General features: G+C 38.4%; 1 protein-coding gene and 2 long non-coding RNA genes across 4 annotated transcripts in view; all 3 read left to right on the top strand.

Annotated features, from left to right (window-relative positions):
* The first annotated feature begins 4,815 nt into the window (after positions 1–4,815).
* LOC104416376 overlaps positions 4,816–19,157 on the top strand; it is a 46,927-nt gene continuing 32,585 nt past the window's right edge. Inside the window, exon 1 of the mRNA XM_039314864.1 lies at positions 4,816–5,273. Coding sequence (XP_039170798.1) covers positions 5,144–5,273 — 130 coding nt within the window. The 5' untranslated portion in view covers positions 4,816–5,143. The remainder of the gene's footprint in view (positions 5,274–19,157) is intronic.
* Positions 5,743–8,655, top strand: LOC104448116. Of its 2 annotated transcripts, none has more exons than XR_005551835.1 (3): positions 5,743–6,033; positions 7,464–7,577; positions 8,034–8,655. It is a non-coding gene; the product is annotated as an uncharacterized LOC104448116 (long non-coding RNA). The 2 variants fall into 2 exon arrangements; XR_005551836.1 differs by lacking the exon at positions 8,034–8,655 and adding an exon at positions 7,741–8,024.
* On the top strand, positions 10,036–11,593 carry LOC104451276. Its single transcript, XR_005551841.1, has 3 exons — positions 10,036–10,448; positions 10,544–10,595; positions 11,123–11,593. It is a non-coding gene; the product is annotated as an uncharacterized LOC104451276 (long non-coding RNA).

Raw genomic sequence — 19,157 nt, 5'->3', positions numbered from 1 at the left:
CTTTGTTGATTGGCTGTAATTAATTCCTTGACAAGCCGTACGGTGGACGTCTAAAAACGGCACGAGAAAAGGAAAAATAAAAAGGGGCATGCATAAATCCTGTATTGTGGAGTACCTGTCTTTGGCCGCGCAGAATTCCTTCAAGCCGTTTAGTGAACTCCAGAGAAAAAGACGAACGGCGAAGTAAGAAAGGGGTCGCCGCACGGTGACACTCTTTTTTTCGATCGCACGGAGGAGTGTTGACCACGGTGAATTTTGTGCTGTGAATTTCTGTCCAATTGAGTTATTTTATTAATAAACACTACCTGCTTAAGCATACTTTAGGTGTAAAAAATACTCGAGTACGTGGGTGATTGTAATTTTGATTATCTGATTATAGTGGATTATTTGTTATTGCTTTCCCCATAGATGTGAGTACCAATACTTAGATTGAGCATGAAAATTTTTGACATCCTTTATTGTCTCTCGTTTATTTCTTTAGTGATTTCGCATTGATTTAAATTGTACGATCCAATATTAATTTCCGCGTTATATTATATCAAAAGGGATTACTAGTTAAACTGATGGATGATTTCATTTCTATACTTTTCGGGTCATCTCTGAACGTAACTTTACGATCGATGCAAAGAGGAAGAGAAAAATACCAAGAAACACGGTCCGGTCTGATTAAGGGTAATTCATGACAAGGTTTTCTATTGAAGTTTGTCTTTCTTATTTTAGGAGGTAAAAAATTATTCCAAAGACAGGGAATATGATAATAAATTCTGTCCCAGCCTCCTTTTCTAAACTTTGTTTACTTTTGACAAAGCTAGAACGCTTTTTACATGGAAATCCAATTCCATTTGATGTGGCCTTTCGGTGAAAGCACTGGGGAATATAATAATATGTTGTTTGGCATGAGCACACCCGACAGACCTTTAGAGAGAAGACTTTGGAGTTGATCGCTTGGCTTGTCAGAAGGGTTGCATAGGCTGAGTCGCTATGTCACTATCAATAATATTGCATCTTAGTATTCCACAAGTCTTTCATATTTTAAAAGAAAGACTTATGAAAGGCCTGATTAAATTATTTAATTAAAAGATGAAAGACTTATGAAAGGCTTGATTATAATACTCGATTTCACTGTCCGTCACGTTGTCCATCCAGCCCATCTTCATGGGTTGAACCCAAATTTCCATCCTTTAGATACTCTTAATGACGACTCATCATGGGACCAACCTAACATATTCACGATGAATTGAGGTTGTCATTAGGCAGCCAATATGAAGAATTCTGATTCCTAGGTTGAAGGGGTTTCATGTCCTTTTGTTTTGGCCAAGAAACTTGTTCCTTATTTGTCAAATTGAAGATGGACTTCATTAACGTGCGTGATGGGGTTGATCAAATTTTCTCTACCGCCAGTCGACTGCGGCCATTGTTTGTTCATCTCCCTTTCCACCACGATGTAATTACTAATCTCTATGTATCTGGATGGATTAAATCTTTGATTATTTTTATTTTGACACATTGAGAATTATTTGGCGATGAGAGGCTAATCTACCCCATTACGCACGTTGAAGAAGTCCATCTTCAGTTTGACAAACGAGGAACAAGTTTCTTGCCCAAAACGAAAAGGACATGAAACCTGGTCAACCTTGGAATCAGAAATTCTTCAAATCGGCTGACTAACGACAACCTCAATTCATTATGAATATGTTATGTTGGTCCCACGATGAGTCGCCATTGAGAGTATCTTAAAGATAGAAATTTGGGTTCAACCCATGAATAAGGAACAAGTTTCTTGCCCAAAACAAAAGGACATGAAACCTGGTCGACCTTGGAATCAGAATTCTTCAAATCAGCTTACTAATGGCAACCTCAATTCATCATGAATATATTATGTTGGTCCCAAGACAAGTCGCCATTGAGAGTATCTAAAGGATAGAAATTTGGATTCAACCCATGAAATAACTTCTCCCCAATTTGACAGCTTTTTGGGACCCTTAGAAGACGGTTATGTCAACACCAATAATATTCCATCCTAGCCCAACTATTGAAACATCATTACAGTAAACGCATAGTCAACAATCCCACCGATAGAGCTTTTAGAATGGCTAACTCATTTGGGGAGCTCACCAACAGACCTTCTAGAGAAGACTTGCGTGGATCAATTTACACTTTTTTAAAGGCTGTATAACTGGAAGAACTTTTACTTGCATGTTGAAGCCAAAAATGGGTTGGATCTAATTGCTTTTTCTAGTGGATGGATCAAATTATAATAAGCCTCTAAATAATGGCTAAGAATCTCTTCTTGTTAAGTCGAATCTCTTCTCGTTAAATGGTCTGCAAGGCGGTTATATGAAGATCCAAAGCCTATTGCCTAAAAAAACTTTGTTCCATAATTTTAGATCGAGCAATCCGAGTCCACCCTCCTTTTTTGGCGTGCAAACAACTTCCCAAGCACATTCCCAACCCTAGTCCACTCTCCCTTTTTGATAAGCACTTTATCAAACTAATAGATTTTAGAGATTCAAAGTATCTGTGAATTCAAAGTTTTTTTTTTTTTTTTTTGGTCGGTCTATAAATTCAAAGTTGTATTATTGGAAAAAATTCATAAATGATTGTACACTTCTTGATAGATTATCTAAATTCATCTATCGGATGATGATGACAGAGCAATGCATATCTATGAAATTAAAAATGCCACTATAAAGTTGAGTAATACGCCTTTCAAGAAAAGCAGAGAGGACTTCCATGTCGTATGTGTGTAGAGTGAAGTAACTAAGAATTTTCCGCAACCAAAGGAGTCCCACCAAAAAAATCAAGAAAACCAAATTTGTGATCATGATAATGTCATTTCAAGAAGACTTCGGCTTCTTAGCATTTTGGATTCAACCCATGAAATATACCCCCTTAGTTTTGGTAATATAACCAATCTCGAGAGTTTGGACTTGACCAGCAATAAATTACAAGGGCCATTACTGCGCTTCCTAGTCAAATGGGTGAACTTATTAACACTAGTTCTCAGTCACAACGAGTTTAATGATATATTCCCACATTGGCTAAAAGCACCGCAACTGTATCGCCTTGATTTGTGATCCAACAAATTTCATGGTAGGATCAACCTCACTGCCTTCGAATTCTTTTTCCCCGCTCTTAGATATTTATTTATTTCCAACAACAATTTTAATGGACGGTGCCCCACAAAGGTTTTCTCCAACACCTCATTACACGTAATAGATTTGTCCAACAACAAATTTGGAGGGCCAAGTCCCTCTGTCTCCCTTCACAGTGTATTACTCCATTGCAAATAATGTTATAACAGGAAATATCTCTTCTTTGATATGCAACGCCACCAATTTTGAGATGATCGACTTGTCTAACAACAGCTTAATTGGTAGCTTCCCTTGGTGCTTAACAAATTTTAGCACTGTTCTCTTGATTTTGAACTTGGGAATGAATCGCCTTGAGGGCACAATTCCACAAACAATTTCTTTGATACATAGATTGACGACTCTTGACTTGAGCCGAAATTGGTTTTGAAGGGACATTGCCCCGAGCCCTTGTCAATTGTACAAATCTGGAAACTTTAGATCTCAGTATCAATTAGATGGAGGCTACATTGCCGACATGGTTGGGAAAACTTCAAGAACTAAAAGTTCTCATTTTGAGGTCCAACAATTTGAAAGGTCCTTTGAACATTTCGAAGGGAAATCTCATCTTTACAAAATTGCATATTTTGGATCTCTTGAACAACAACTTTTGCGGTCCTTTATCAGCCAACTTGATAATGAACCTTGAAGGCATGAAGAATATAGAAGATGGTGATATGGACCATCGTACATGACACAGTATTCCCCTTCCTTTAGGCCGTCATATGAAAATACCGTGACCGTGATAATGAAAAGGAAAGAGACAAAGCTAGTGAAGATCTTGACCATCTTCACAACCATTGACTTATCACACAACTTTTTCCAAGGAGACATTCCTGAAGTTTTTGGCCATCTTCGCTATTTCATAAGGCTCAACCTTTCTCACAACCACCTTACGAGTTCTATCCCTTTGACTTTAGGAAAGTTGACTAATCTTGGATGGCTTGATCTATCTTCGAACATGCTTAGTGGGAGAATTCCTAGAGCATTGGGAGATTTGACATCTCTTGGGTACTTAAACCTCTCGAAGAATCAACTCACTGATCGAATTATTCAAGACAAACAATTGAGCACATTTTCAAACGACTCGTTTAGTGAGAATCTAGGCTTATGTGGAACTCCATTGTCAAAAGCATGCCTTAGCAATGCTCAACCTCCTCCACCATCGTCTTCATCGGCTCTAGACCGCGAAGGGCATGAGAGTTGGTTCAAACAAAAAATAATGTGGATAGGTTATGCATTTGGAATTGTCATTGGGATTTGCGTAGCATACATTGCAATTGAAACAGGATGGCCCAAATGGCTTGCGCGAGGCGTGAGAATGATGGAGAGAAGTGCAGTCCAATGGATGGAGAAGCCAAAGCGGAGGGTCATCAAGTTTTATGGATAGTGAAATTGTTGAGGAGTTGCCTCTTAAAAACAGTGTAATGTAGGCTTAGTGAATAAAGATGTTATCTAATCGGCATCCAATGTCATTTTCCTTATTAAGGCTTGTTTCTAATGCCTTCTCCTTTTGTATCTTGGTGTAACGGTGTATGAGTTGAATTGAAAAGATGAATAATGAAATTTGTCAAGCACACAGCTATAAAAAAAAGGGAGCCAAAAAACACGAAAATGAAGCGAGAGCCATTATCCACTATAGATATCTCTTTCGCCCTTTGGGAAAACGTCGCGTGCTCGCCGTTGTCTGTTCCAGACGGTGTGGTCCCTTAGGCACTCCGCGACGTCCATCACGGGACGCACGGGCTCAGATTCCCCGATCGCCCGCCGCCGTACGATCCCCCGAGAAGATGACGGCAGCGACTCCGACTCCGACTCCGACGCCGAGAAGAGCCTCAACCAGAGGTAGCGCGAGGCTCGGCCGCGACGTCCCCTGGGCCATGGAGCTTGCTTCCTTTTCCCATTCCCAAATCAAGGGCATCCTCAGATACTTCTGGGCAAAAAAAGATGTGTCTTGGAGGCGGCGTGATTTTGAGTTTTCACGGACTTCGTGGATATAATGATGTCCAATAATGCAGCACTGTAGATTCATTATCCTTTCCTTTAAAAGGGGAATTGCAGAGTGGCTTCTCTGGAGTCAAGCGGCCTTGGGCGCTCAGATGCTAGCGAAGGCGATGCTTCTGCAATGCGTGGCTGGTTCTCGTAAGGCTTTGGTCTGAGTTGTTACTTGTTAATGCCGTTGAGATGTTTGTCGATTTGTTGCAGAGACTGGGACCGGATGTTCGAGAGGGAAAGCGAACATCCGGTCCACCTGGTATCTTCTTTGCTATGCTTGGCTATTGCACGATGAGTTCTGGCCTAAAAGAATAGTTCTTAAGATAAGAAGCTCTTTTTTAACTGCCCCCTTCCTCCCCCACCTTTAGATTGTGTTTGAGTATGTCAGCTTGTACTAATTGCAGTATAGTTCCTTGAGCATGCCTTGATGAATGATAAGTAACTGCTTATGATGTGCTCGGGAGAGGCGTACATGAATGCTCAAGCTGTGCGAAAATTTTGAAATTTTGCTTGCTGAACTTCTTTTTTTCATTTCCAGATGGAACACAAGTGTCTTTGGCTTTTTTTTTTTTTTTTTTTTTCTCTTCAGTTTTATTTATTTATTTATTTTTGCTAAGGCATTTTTATATAGTTTTATTCTATAAAATATGCACAAGAGGTGTTGATTCAATGATTCATTGATGCCTCATGAATCCATAATATGCAATGTAAACTTCCTTAATGAATCATATTTGTTAGGGAAGTTGCTGCGAGAAGTTGAACCCAAATGAATGGATGCTTGAATTGAGGCTACAAAAGATGGTGACCACAGTACAGTAGGCTGCGAGCTTTATCTGTATCTGAGGTGTGGTTTGGCAAAGATGATGATGAAGGAGAAGAACATTTCGAGCAAGAACAAGAGGAGGAGGTACCTGGTTTTAACTTTGTCACTGAAAAAAAATCTGCATTGCCTACCGCTGCCACATAAAGTTTCATTTGCATCCTCTTAGAGGAAAACAAGTTCAACATGTCTGGGATGTGTGAGGAGTCGACTTCCCAATCACCTAGAGAAGAAAGTTTTACCTGTACTTACTTGATTTGATACTAAGTGCCCTAGTTTTTATTAACAAATCTAAGCATAGACTAGAATCCCTGGCTTCGTATTTACTGAGGGGTGCTGATTTCTACAGGCGTCCTAAGCCGCGGAAACCTTATACAGGGATTAGATACATTAGCCCATACAACATAATACGTGCGTGCAGTACAATTTTTCTATATCCTAGCAATAAAAGTGATGATTGCCACATATAATTAATAGGTTAATGACATAACATTTAAATGATTTGAGTCTGCAGAAAAGCAGATATGCTACGCGGGGAACGTACATGGAGGGAGAAAGGAAATATCTTTTCTTCAATATTGTAGAGGATACTATAAATTTGAAACGTTTAACGTGCCAAATAATCTGGTCTAGTTCATATATACAAAAACTTACATAAAATTGTCTGAAAAAAAAGTGTTTATCAGAAGACGCAATCTTTGTGGGAGCTCACCTTTGCCTTTAAATTCATGTGTCCCTTTCTTTGAAATGGCATCACTTTCTTTGTCTTTTTCTGCATTTTCATCTTGTTCTCCGTTTTTCTTTTAAATGACACTGGATGTGAAAGCAGTATCAATCCATTTCCTCCTCCACCTTGCACGATGTTTGTCTTCCCTAATTGCCCCGTGCAACTTTGGTCAGCAGACTTCACATGAATCTTTCTGCAACAGAATCCATTTGCTCTGCCCTATACTGGCCAAAAGGGTCTTGGAGGAAGCCCAAAATTCGAAATGAAAGTCTTACATGTATCGTGTAAATTAGTTACTTAGTAACCAAACTTGCTACTTTTTAGTGGAAAAGAGACTTTGGTTTAACTTTGCATAGAAAGTAGTGCGGAGCAGTTTTTCCTACAAAAAACTTCAGCAAGAACATTTAGCCTGTATTCTATAATAGAGCCATTAATATCTCATTTCCAATTTTGTCAAGGGTTACTCCTACCATTTTAGATGTGCACAGCAAGGTTGAATCTTGGCTGTATAGGTTACTGTCGATACCACAGATTTAGACAATGAACAACTTTTTTTAATTACCCAAAGATATAATATGTGATAAACAACTTTTTGTTAGGCAGAGATGGTATGAGATCTTTATCACCCATAAAATATGCCAAATCTTACGTATATTGAGAAAGTGGTTCATTAGTGATGTGATCCATTGGTCATGCATGGAACTTTAGTTCTACACAATGTCCATCTTCCTTCTCTAGCATCTGTTCAGGTTTCTCAATGTTGACTTGCTTTTCAATTTTCAATTCCCAGGAGTGTCGTGAGTATTCAAGCATAGCAAGCAGGTGGTTTGACGGTTTAATCAGTAAGGACATTCAAATGGCCAATGAAGTTTTCTCCATTCACACCATTGATTTTGACCGGCAAGTAAGTTGACAGATGATATCTCTTACCGTTTGAGCATGTAGTTTTATATATTGGAGCATTCAAATCTCTGCAGTCCATTTATAGCATCTTGAACAACTCCATGTCAGCTGTATAAAAAATATCCATGGGTTGCTGCTGAATCAACTACTTGTTTAACATTCAGCTCTTGACGCCATAGACCATTTGATGGTTTTCCACACATAGTAATGCATGGCATGTAGGTAACATTTGCACAACTCTATAGTTGGTTGGGCTGATTCATCGCTCCAACTGGTACAACAAACTTCATGTTTAAATCGTTCTTCAGTGCACATGCAAACATTGCTTGTTGCTGAAACTCGCATTTGTCAATTGCCAAGAGTTTGCATGGTTGACATCTCCTATTTTCACATTGTCAAAATAAATTTTGGGTTCCATGTTTATGCTGAATATTTTTCTACCTCGTACTTCCTATAGGAGTTGCAAAAGCTTGTGTGGAGAGTACAGTCGACTCAAGAACAGCCAACCAAAAACGAGAGAGAAGCTAGCATAGCGCTCCTATGGGCGCAGAAGTCCTCTACTTGTTTCCTCTGAAACCTTACGAGGCAATTATGTTGTAGCAATGCATGATTACGCAGCTGATACTCACCTCTTGTACTAATCTATTTTGCAACATTTACATTTTCTTTTTCCAGGGTCCGGTTGAATCGTTCTACGGTTCAGGATTATGTATGAACCGAGTACCAGGTGGATGATGGGGTGCTAATTTTAATTCAGTGCCGGGTTCAGTCCTGCGCAATGGCTCAAAAGAGAATAGTTATGCCGCTAAACGTTATTTACTTGCCTTTACCTTTCCATTGCCTGCTAATTTCATCAATTCCAAAGAGTTATAAGAGGAGCAAAATAATGCAAATTGTCTGATAGAAAAAAAAGAAAGAAAGGGAGGTTAAGCTCTGTTCTTGTAAATATTTATTTTGACGCTCGGTTTGTGCTTTTGCATTCGAATCTACCTGGATAATATTCATGCTGGTGCCAGCCAGTACAGATGTAGTTGAATCCTATACAAGTACATATGCACTGAAGTAAACCCTTTTTCGCCTGGGAAGGTCGCGAGCGAATGCAGCCTACCACATTAATACCAATCGGCACAAGAGGTAATCAACAATGCCCTTGGTCTATCCCGATTGCATCGGAACAAGTGCACTAGATATTATATGTAAATAGACGCGTACACGAACACAAACACACACAGATCTAGGACGGTTGTGTTAGGGGTGAATATATTAGGGTAGGGTCGACACCAGAATATTTGTACAAAGGGAGTGACGAGAAAAATTTAAAATAAAATAAAATCGTAAATCTATTGTACTCGTGCAAAATTGATTTTAAGCCTTTGAATTAGATCAATTTAGTCTTAAATCTTTTGACAATTTGTCGATGAAGTCTATTTGGCTAGAAATTGTTGACGTAGGTGCTCGTTGTTCTACATGACATGGCCAATTGTTGTTGCTAATGTGAACAATTTTCGCAATTCTATAAAAATTATATTCTTATGTTTCTTTTCTTTCTTTTTTTCCATTGTGGTCAACAAGGGCCACCGGCAACTCTCACCGGCTGCGAATGCCTTTGCTAGATTTGGGCAAGGCCCTCGCTTGCAACGAAAGCCTCCTGTGCCTAGCGAGGTCACAAAGACATTGGCGAGGCTGCGGGCGAGGTGCTCCTTGGCCCCACTAGTTGTGAGAGAGCCGGCTCTCGCCTAGTCTAGGAGAGGCTTTCATGGCTAGCAAGGTTCGCCATGACCCTTGCTGATCATAATGAGAAAAGAAAAAAAAGCAAAGAAAGAAGTAAAAGAAAAAAATGAAAATAAAAAATAAAAAATTTAGAAAAAAATTGTGAATGCCTTTTCAAGCGGCTTGTTCAATCGGCTTGTTCAATGAGAATCCAAGCTTACGTGGAACTCCATTGCTGAAAGCATGCCTCAGCGATGCTCAACTTCCTCCACCATCGTCCTCGTCAACTCAGGACTGCGAAGGACACAAGAGTTGGTTCAAACATAAAGTAATGTGGATAGATTATGCTTTTAGAATTGTCATTGGGATTTTCGTAGCATACATTACATTTGAAATGGGAAGACCCAAATGGCTCTCACAAGGTGTGAGAATGCTGGAGAGAATTGCGGCCTAGTAGATGGAGAAGCCAAAGTGGAAGGCCATCAAATTTCATGGCCAGTAAAATTGTTGAGGAGTCGTCTCTTTAAACCATGTAATGTATGTTCAGTGAATAAAGATGTCACCTAACCGGCTTCAAATGACATTTCCCTTATGAAGGCTTGTTTTAATGTCTTCTCCTTTTGTATCTTGGTGTAATTGTATATGAGTTGAATTGAAAAGATGAACAATGAAATTTGTCAAGCACTCAAGCTTAAAAGAAGAGAGCCAAAAAACAGGAAAATGAATCGAGAGCCATTATCCGGATATCTCTTTCGCTCTTTGGAACAACGTCCATCACCGGCCGCATCAACGGCCGCGCGGGCTCAGATTCCCCGACTGCCCGCCGCCGTACGATCCCCCGAGAAGATGACGGCAGCGACTCCGACTCCGACGCCCAGAAGAGCCTCAACCGGAAGAAGCGCGAGGCTCGGCCGCGACGTCCCCTGGGGCATGGAACTCGCTTCCTTTTCCCATCTCCAGATCCAAGCGCTTCCTCAGATACTACTGGGAAAAAAAGATGTGTTTTGGAGGCGGCGCCATTTTGAGCTTTCACGGGCTTCGTGGATATAATGATGTCCAATAATGCAGCACTGTGGATTCATTATCGCTTTCTTTTTCAAAGGGGAATTGCAGAGTGGCTTCTCTGGAGCAAGCGGCCTTGGACGCTTGGATTCTTGCGAAGGTGATGCTTATGCAACGTGTGGCTGTTTCTCGTGAGGCTTTTGGTCTGAGTTCTTGCTTGTTAATGCCGTTGACATGTTTGTGGATTTGTTGCAGAGACTGAAACCGTATGTTCAAGAAGGAAAGCGATGGCAGTTCAATTACATTGGTACTATCACATTTTTATTCATATTTTTGCTAGTGTGTACGTGTGTGTTTGTGAGAATCTTTTCGCCTTTGTTGCCGCTTCACCTGGTATCTGCTTTGCTACGCTTGGCTATTGCACGATGAGTTCTTTTTGGGCAAAATAGTTCTTGGAGTAAGCAGCTCTTTCCCAACTGCCGCTTTTTTCCCACTTGGGTTGAGTTTGAACGTGTCGGCTTGTACTTTTAAAATGTTTGGATGGCACTTGCAGTATAGTTCCTCGAGCATATATTGATGAGTAATCAGTAACTGCTAATGATTTGCTCGGGAAAGTCGTAGATGAATGCTCAAGCCGTGTGAAAAATGTGAAGTTTTGCTTGCTGAAGAATTTTTTTATTTTCATTTCCAGTCGAAAAATAAGTTTGTCTTTTTTTTTTTTTCTTTTTCTTTTTGCTAAAGCAGTTTTATTTAGTTGTATTCTACAAAATACGCACAAAAGGTATCATTGATTTGTTGTGCAATGTAACTTCCTTAATGAATCACATTTGTTAGGGAAGTTGCTGTGAGAAGTGGAACCTGAGTTAATGGATGCTTCAATTGAGGACACAGAAGATGGTGACCAGAGCAGGCTGTGAGCTTTATTGGTATCGGAGGCCTGGGTTGGCAAAGATAATGAGGAAGGAGAAAGAAGATTTCGAACATGAACACGGGAAAGAGGAGGGAATACCTGGTTATAAACCTTGGTGCTGAAAAAACAATCAGAGGAGGAGATACCTGGTTTTTAACTTTGTTGCTGGAAAAACAATCTGCATTGCCTCCCGCTGCTACTCAAAGTTTCATTTGCATCCTCTTAGAGGAAAACGAGTTCAGCATGTACGGGCTGTGTGAGGAGTCCACTTCCCAATTACCTAGAGAAGAAAGTTTCACCAGCACGTCATTGATTCGATACTTGGTTGCTGTAAGAAAATCATTGAAAACACTCTTTGCTGGTTACAAATCTTTTAAGCATACACTAAAATCCTGGCTTCATATTTACTGAGAGCTGCTGATTTCTACAAGTGATCTGAACCATGGAATCCTGATTCATCGAATTAGATACATTAGACCTCACAGCACGCTATGAGATTTTTGCATTTGCCCATCGACATTCATTCTCCCCACTATGATTCCATCCGTTATTTCACTCAAAACAACACTCACCCACCCCGCACCTGCATCACATGCTCTCTTTTATGGGTGATCTTGGGCGCTTAACTAGGCCCACATATTCAAAGCCTAAAAGCCCGTTTGGTAAGACTAAAAAAATAAGCACTAAGAATTTAGGTACTCAATATCAAGTGTCGACAGTTTTATGTACTGAATATAAAAAGTAATTTCTCATTTGACATTTTGCTATCGACAACGTAAACCAAATTGATGGTTTCTCATGGGCATGAAGGTAACATTTGCACAAGCCTATAGCTGGTCGGGCTAATTCATTCCTCTATAATGTGCGCAACATTTTCCTGGGTAACCTTGCGAGGCAATTACCTAGCAGCAATATATGATCACCCAATTGATACTTGCCTGTCTTGGTAATTTACATTGTAACATTACGTTTTCTTTTTTGGGTTCCGGTTAAATCATTTCGTAATTGTGGGCAATATATGAACCGAATACCCTGTAGATGATGGGATGCTAGATTTAGGAAGTCCCTCGTAGCTGAAAGGAGAATGGTTATAATATGAGCGAAACTAGACATGCCTTTGCCTTTCCAATGCCTGCTAATTTTATCAAATCTAGGGGGTTGATGAAGAGTGAAATACTGCAAATCATTTGATTAAAAAATGGGAGGTTAACCTCTCTTCTCATGAGTGTTTATTTTGACACTCATTTGTAGGTATATGCAAAACTCGATATATCTTTCGCGTTTGAATCCACCTGATTTATATTCATGCTCTTGCTAGAACAGTTGTACTTGACTTTGATGCAAATACACCTGTGATGAAATTAAACCAACACATTTTTTCCCCTTGGGAAGGTCGTGAAGTAATAGGGCGTTTAAAATGAATGCCAATCTACATACACCGTAATCAACTACATGAAATATGTCCATACTGTATTCTCTCTCGTACCATCAGCATTGCATCCATTCTGATTACATCACCTTAGCATAGAACAACTACACTAAACGTTCTACACACAGACAAAGATCTATGACCATTGTCTGTTGGTGATGAATATATTAGGATGAGATCGAGATGGCCAACTCCAAAATGTGGAGTTTAATTTTGCAATTGGCATTGATTTTATCATGATAAAAAGATACGATAATCAAGTTTTAAAAAATATGTGACATTTCTCATCTGCCCTTTCTCTTTCATTATCTAACCTTGAGTTGTCTCAGCGGTAGCTCATAATGCTACTCTAAGTAAAATTTGATGATGGATTGGAGATTTGCTTGAATATTGTTTGACTACCCTCTTCGGTGGCATAATATAGAAGGGAGTGATGCCATCTCTTTTGGGCGCACGTCAACATAGATTGCTACACTTGCAACTAATATCTTTTTTGATAGCAAACAAAAAGTGTAATATTATGTCTCATGTTTTAGCACATGTACGAAATCCAAATTGTTTGGAGGATCTCGATTTGTTCAGATCCGGTGAGCCCATTAATCCGATTCAAGTTTGAATTTTATTAGGTGGGAGCATACTATATTTGCTCTAAATGTGGGTTTGTCTCTCAATTGATTGGCTTTATCTTACGAAAAATGATTAAGTAATTGTCGTTAATTCACCAAGATAAAAACAATATGCTCTGAATCATAAAATAATAGATAATAAATAATTCGAAATTATTAAGAGATCCGCTCCTCATCCGGTACTTTAACAGTTATTAAAAAACAGTTATATTAGCAAAACTCTCATCTAATATCTTCGAGAAGGCATGCGGCGGACGTCTAAAAACCACGCAAGAAAAAGGAGCTTGACTTCTATAAAGGGGGTCGCCCTGGGTGACAGTCTTTTTCTCGATCGCACGGAGCAGTGTTGACCACGGTGGATCTTGCGCTGCGAGTCTACATCTGATGGGGCTATTTTATTTCCACGAACTTTCGCGACACAATCGTCCAATGTATTGATTGTGGGAAAAGCTACGTGAGATCAATAGGAACGTGGAAAAGAAATTGCGTTGGAGACTTTGTATAAATGTTTGAAAGAAACTCTGTCCTTTGCTTGCACTGGAAATCACGTGGATGACCAATTACATCGAATTGGACAGATTCACATCACAATGTTAATCGTTGATGAATAAAAATAGCTTTTATCATAAATTGCTTGTGAAAATTTCATGAATTTCTTCAAATCAAGCTGACGAGTACAAGGTACATTACTTATGAGAAAGGGGGAAAAGTACAAAGCGCAACAAAAACATATATAATACTATAGTAAGGCTTGAGCTTGAGCTCACATGTGGTCAATCGCCGTAGCCGGCAAAATAAGGGAAAAGAAAAGTAAAAAAAGAAAACTAAGAAATATTTTTTAAATAAAATAAAATAAAAGACTGTACTCACCTTGGGTTTCTTTGATTTCATTGTTTTTTTTTTTTTTTTTACATTCTTTGTTTTATTTACTTACGTCTTCATATTTTGTTATTCTACTTTTTTTATTTGATATAAAATTTTATTCAAAAAACACATTAACATAAAGAGCTTAAAATGGATTAACTAAGTTGGTATTTATTTTCATAGTTAGGGTTAAGTATTAATATGCTTTAGTAATATGGGTCACATTAGGTATGAGTGGAATCGAGATTGGGTTGGATATAGATTATCGAAATTATATTTCATGAAATTGAATTAATATGTATAAGATTATTTTTGACCCGACATACTTACTTCACATGCCTTACAGGTACACAGTGGACAGCTAAAATAAGGGGCTGCAAAGTCGACGGGTCTCAGTCAAAAGTGGATTAGTTGATTTCTATCAAAGAAAAAGAAAAAGGGGAACACTTTTTTTTTTTTTTTTTTGAACAAAGAAATGGAGCACCTTTTCATGGCCACACAGACCGTGAAGTAGGGGGTCGCATGGGGTGACACTTTTTCTCGATCGTACGGGGGAGCGTTGACCCCAGTGGATTTTGTGGCGTAAATTTACATCAAATCGAGTTATTTTATTTATAAATTCCATAGCTTTGAATGTAATTTAAGTGTGAAAAATATTTTGGTGTGTGAATGATTATAATTCTGATTTTTCAATTAAAATGGATTATCTGCTATTAATTTTCCCATGAATATAGATATCGACACTCGAATTGAATCACGTAAATCATTGACTCAAATTGCAAGATTCAATATTAATTTATGCATTATATTACAACAAAATGCATTATTTATTGAATTGAAACTATAAAGATGATTTCATTTCTATTCTTTTCGGCTCATCCCCAACATAACTCTAACGTCGATGAAAAGAGGAAGAATGGACCTAAGTATGTCCTAAAACTATTTCTTCTTAACGAAATTTCAGCTAAAGAAATTACATGACTTTTATAATTACAAATTTTATTTGATGTGGCATTTTTTGGCAATGAAGTAATTACTTTTTCATTAAGATTGGCATGAAATGAACACTTTTTAACAATGATTGGCATTGAAGTAATCATTTTTTTTTTTTACCACAACTAACCTTGAAATTAACACTTTTTAACTAGCTACACAACGTCGTTTAGAGATTACATGCTGACTGGGCATGTCGACGAGCTACATAAGATTGAGAAATTAATAAAATTGTCATGTTGGATTTCCGATGATTCAGATCGAATTGACACTTAAATTACCATTTAAAAAAAAAGTGGTACTTAAATTATTCAGAAATTTTTTTTTGGCACTAAAGTGAGCGTCATACACAATTTTTGGCACTTCTAGTGTCTTTGTCCCCAAAATAACATATACAAGAAGATTTAAAAATGTCACATCAAAGCCAAAAACAAAAATGTTTATCTGGACTAAACAAAACCGAAATAATTGATCACATGTGGATTCTATACATATGCTAATCCTCAATTGATTTTCATGATCTTATAATCGTTCGTGCATATAAGATTAACTTTCATATGCTGCTTATATTTACCTTGATAAATGAAAAGAATTATAACTGAGACAAAGAGAGATCAATGGGATTTATGCACTCCTCTACTCACTATGACGATCAATGATTAATGATGAAAGTAAAATATGTCAGTAATTTGTTAAAAACTTAACCAAATTAATTAAGGGTCCGTTCGTTTTGTGGAAAATGACTTTTAAGAAAATGTTTTTAGGATTTTCCGATGTTCGTTTCACGGAAAATGAACTAGTCAAGGAAAATGTTTTCCATCATTGGAAAAAACAACTTTTAAAGTGAGGAAAACGTTTTCCACTTTTTCCATGACTTCTTTCCTCTTACTTCTTTTTATCAATACATTTTGTTTTATTTTTATGCTTTCTTTTTCTTTTTCTTTATTTTTAAATCGAGTTTTTAATTTCTTTTCTTTTCTTTTTTTTTTTTTTCCTTTTCATCTTCTTCTTTGGCGGTGGTCGGCGACCAGCCACGGCGTCCGGCGACCGCCGCCGGCAACCTCACCGGCCTCGCCCCGGGCGGCGAGGCTCCGCCTAGCCCGATCTCGGGGCGAGATCGGGCCTTGATCGGGCGAGGCGGAGCTCGCCGGCCTAGGGCGGAGCTCGTGGCTTGCCAGATCCGGCAAGCCGGGAGGGGCTCGGGCCTCACCCGAGCTCATCGCGAGCTTCGCCGGGCTCGGCGAGGTACGAGCTTGCCGGATCCGGCGGCGGGGCTCGGGCTCCGATCTAGGCGAGCCCGAGCTCCGCCTAGATCCGGCGAGCTCGCAGCTCGCTAGAGCCCGCGAAGCTCGTGGCGAGCTCAAAGCGAGATTGGCCGAGCCTCGAGCTTGCCGATCTAGCCACCGGGTCTTGGTCGGCCGTAGGGCAACCGCCACCATTAGGCAAGAAGGAGGCGGCAAAGAACGGAAGGAGGAGGAAGGAGGCGGCGGCGGAGGAAGGAGGAGGAAGAAGGAGGAGGAAGGAGGAAGGAAAAGAAAAAGAAAAAGAAAAAGAAAGAAAATAATAAAAAATAATAAAAAATTCAATTTTTAAAAATATAAATATTAAAAATTCATTTTAAAAAATATATAAAAAAATTAATTTTTAAAAATATTAAAATTCAATTTTTGATAATTTTTCCCAAGCAATTAAATGAGCTAACGAATGGTAAAAAATATTTCCCACTTAAATTTTAGGTTACGTGAATCTTTGGAAAATGGAGTTATTTTCTTGGAAAATGACTTTTAGGAAAATGTTTTCCAGAAACATGATATTTTCCACGAAACGAACGGACCCTAAGTGGATAAATGCTATGAGCATAAGAAAAGCGATTCATTATTGGTAAGCAATAAGAGAGGAGACTTGACTTGAAATAAAAAGCAAAACAACAACCACGAGAGTGCCTAGAATAATGCAACTCATCCTTACTAAAGCCACTTCATTTTCCCCATATTTGGTTTTCATACGATAGAATAATGTGTGCCAAAGAATACTTTTGCCGTGGAAAAAACTTCCCGACTTGGAATATGAGAGTAGGGTCATCCAGAGTCGATTCATGTTGAGAATGTGGCTATGATCTAAAGCAATAATGGAGGAGACTTGACTTGAAATAAAAAGCAAAATAATGACCACGAGAGTGCCTAGAATAATGCAACTCATCCTTACTAAAGCCACTTCCTTTTCCACATATTTGATTTTTGTATGATAGAATAAAGTGTGTCGGAGAATACTTTTCCCGTGGAAAAAACTTCCCGACTTGGAATACAAGAGCAGGGTCATCAAGAGTCGATTCATGTTGAGAATGTGATTATGATCTTAAGCAATAATGGATGAGACTTGACTTGAAATAAAAAGCAGAACAACGACCACAAGAGTCCCTAGAATAATGCAACTCATCCTTACTAAAGCCACTTCCTTTTCCCCATATTTGATTTTCGTACGATAGAATAAAGTGTGTCGGAGAATACTTTTTCCTTGGAAAACAGACTTCCTGACTTGGACTATGAAAGTGGGCCATCAAGAGTTGGTTCATGTTGAGAATGTGATTATGATATGATTCTTGATTTTCATATTCTACCAAGTCCAGCACAATTGAGTTCACATGACAACATGTTTGTTGTCCTTAGTCTCTGGGGATCATGGCAGCTTGCAAGCAATATGCAGATGATCCAAACATGCGATTCTTGCAAAATCTCCTTTACGTGTGCCACTGCAAAGGGGATGATGTACTAGTTGATGCCTCATTCATATACCGTGCGCCAAAAAAACTTCCAACTTCTTCTCCCAACGTTTACATAATTTGAATCCCCATCCCAACCACCAAAAGCTTACTCATTTGTTAAATTGCAGTATTGGGCGGCATCAGTTCTTCAGCCTCCCAAGCAATTACGCAGGCCTTTCCACAGGGTCTTTGTGCAAGTTTTGATAAGTTGCGTGGCCAATTCGAGACGTTTTGAATTTGCTTTATAATTGAAGCCGAATCAGACTTTGTGGCCGGGGAAAAAAAAGGAAAAAGCTCCCAGAAACGAGGATACATATTTTTGTGCTTATTATTATAAAATATATGTCATGATTTATGAAATTATCATATAAAATTATTATATCTTACCCTTAGAGCTAGGTACTAGAGTAATACATATTTTAAAGTTATAACATCTTAAAGTTGCCTAAGGCAGTTCTTTTAAAAGTTGTCATAAGCTATAGTAGCCATAAAATATTTGATGAGCATTTTATCAGACTTAAAGATATTAGAGATTCAAAGATTCAAAGTATCTGTAAAATCCAAGTGTATTACTAGAAAGAATTCATAAATGAATGCCCTCTTCCTAATAGATTATCTACTAGACGGTGATGATAGAGTAATGCATATCAATGAATTGAAAAATGCCACCATAGACTCAAGTAATATGTCTTTCAAGTTAAGTGGATAAAATTTCCACATCATATATATGTAAAGCCAAGTAACTAAGAATTTTCCACACCCAAGGAACCCCACCAAGATTGTTAGATGAATGCGTGGTTTATTAATTTAAATATTATAACACTCTTCCTCAAGCTTAGTCTGTGTTTTTTGTTGCCTAGTACTAAGCATAAAATATTTGTGAGGCCTAGAAAAATTCAAACTCAAGATCTCCAGCCCCAATACCATGTGAGATTTTATGGGCCAACTACCGACTGATCTAAAAGCTTAAGTCGTTAAATGAAAAAGTGGTTTATTATTCAAATATTCGAACAAAAACATTCAAGAAATATAAATTTGTGATCACAATAATATCATTTCAAGAAGACTTTAACTTCTTAGCATTTATAATTAAGCAAATCGTTGTCCCACATACATTGTGCTCGACCAAAAATACAATATTCTACCAGATTCTATGTTTCTTTTTCTTTCTACGCAATTGTAGCTGTAAACTATTTGAAAGGCACCTTAGTAAAGTTAAAGATATTTTATCACTTTATATAAAATTCCACAATAATTTAACTTTTAGAAATTTTGATGAGAAGTTT

The sequence above is a fragment of the Eucalyptus grandis genome, chromosome 6, assembly GCF_016545825.1.
Source record: "Eucalyptus grandis isolate ANBG69807.140 chromosome 6, ASM1654582v1, whole genome shotgun sequence".
NCBI lineage: Eukaryota > Viridiplantae > Streptophyta > Magnoliopsida > Myrtales > Myrtaceae > Eucalyptus > Eucalyptus grandis.
This window is presented reverse-complemented; position numbering and strand designations above follow the sequence as displayed.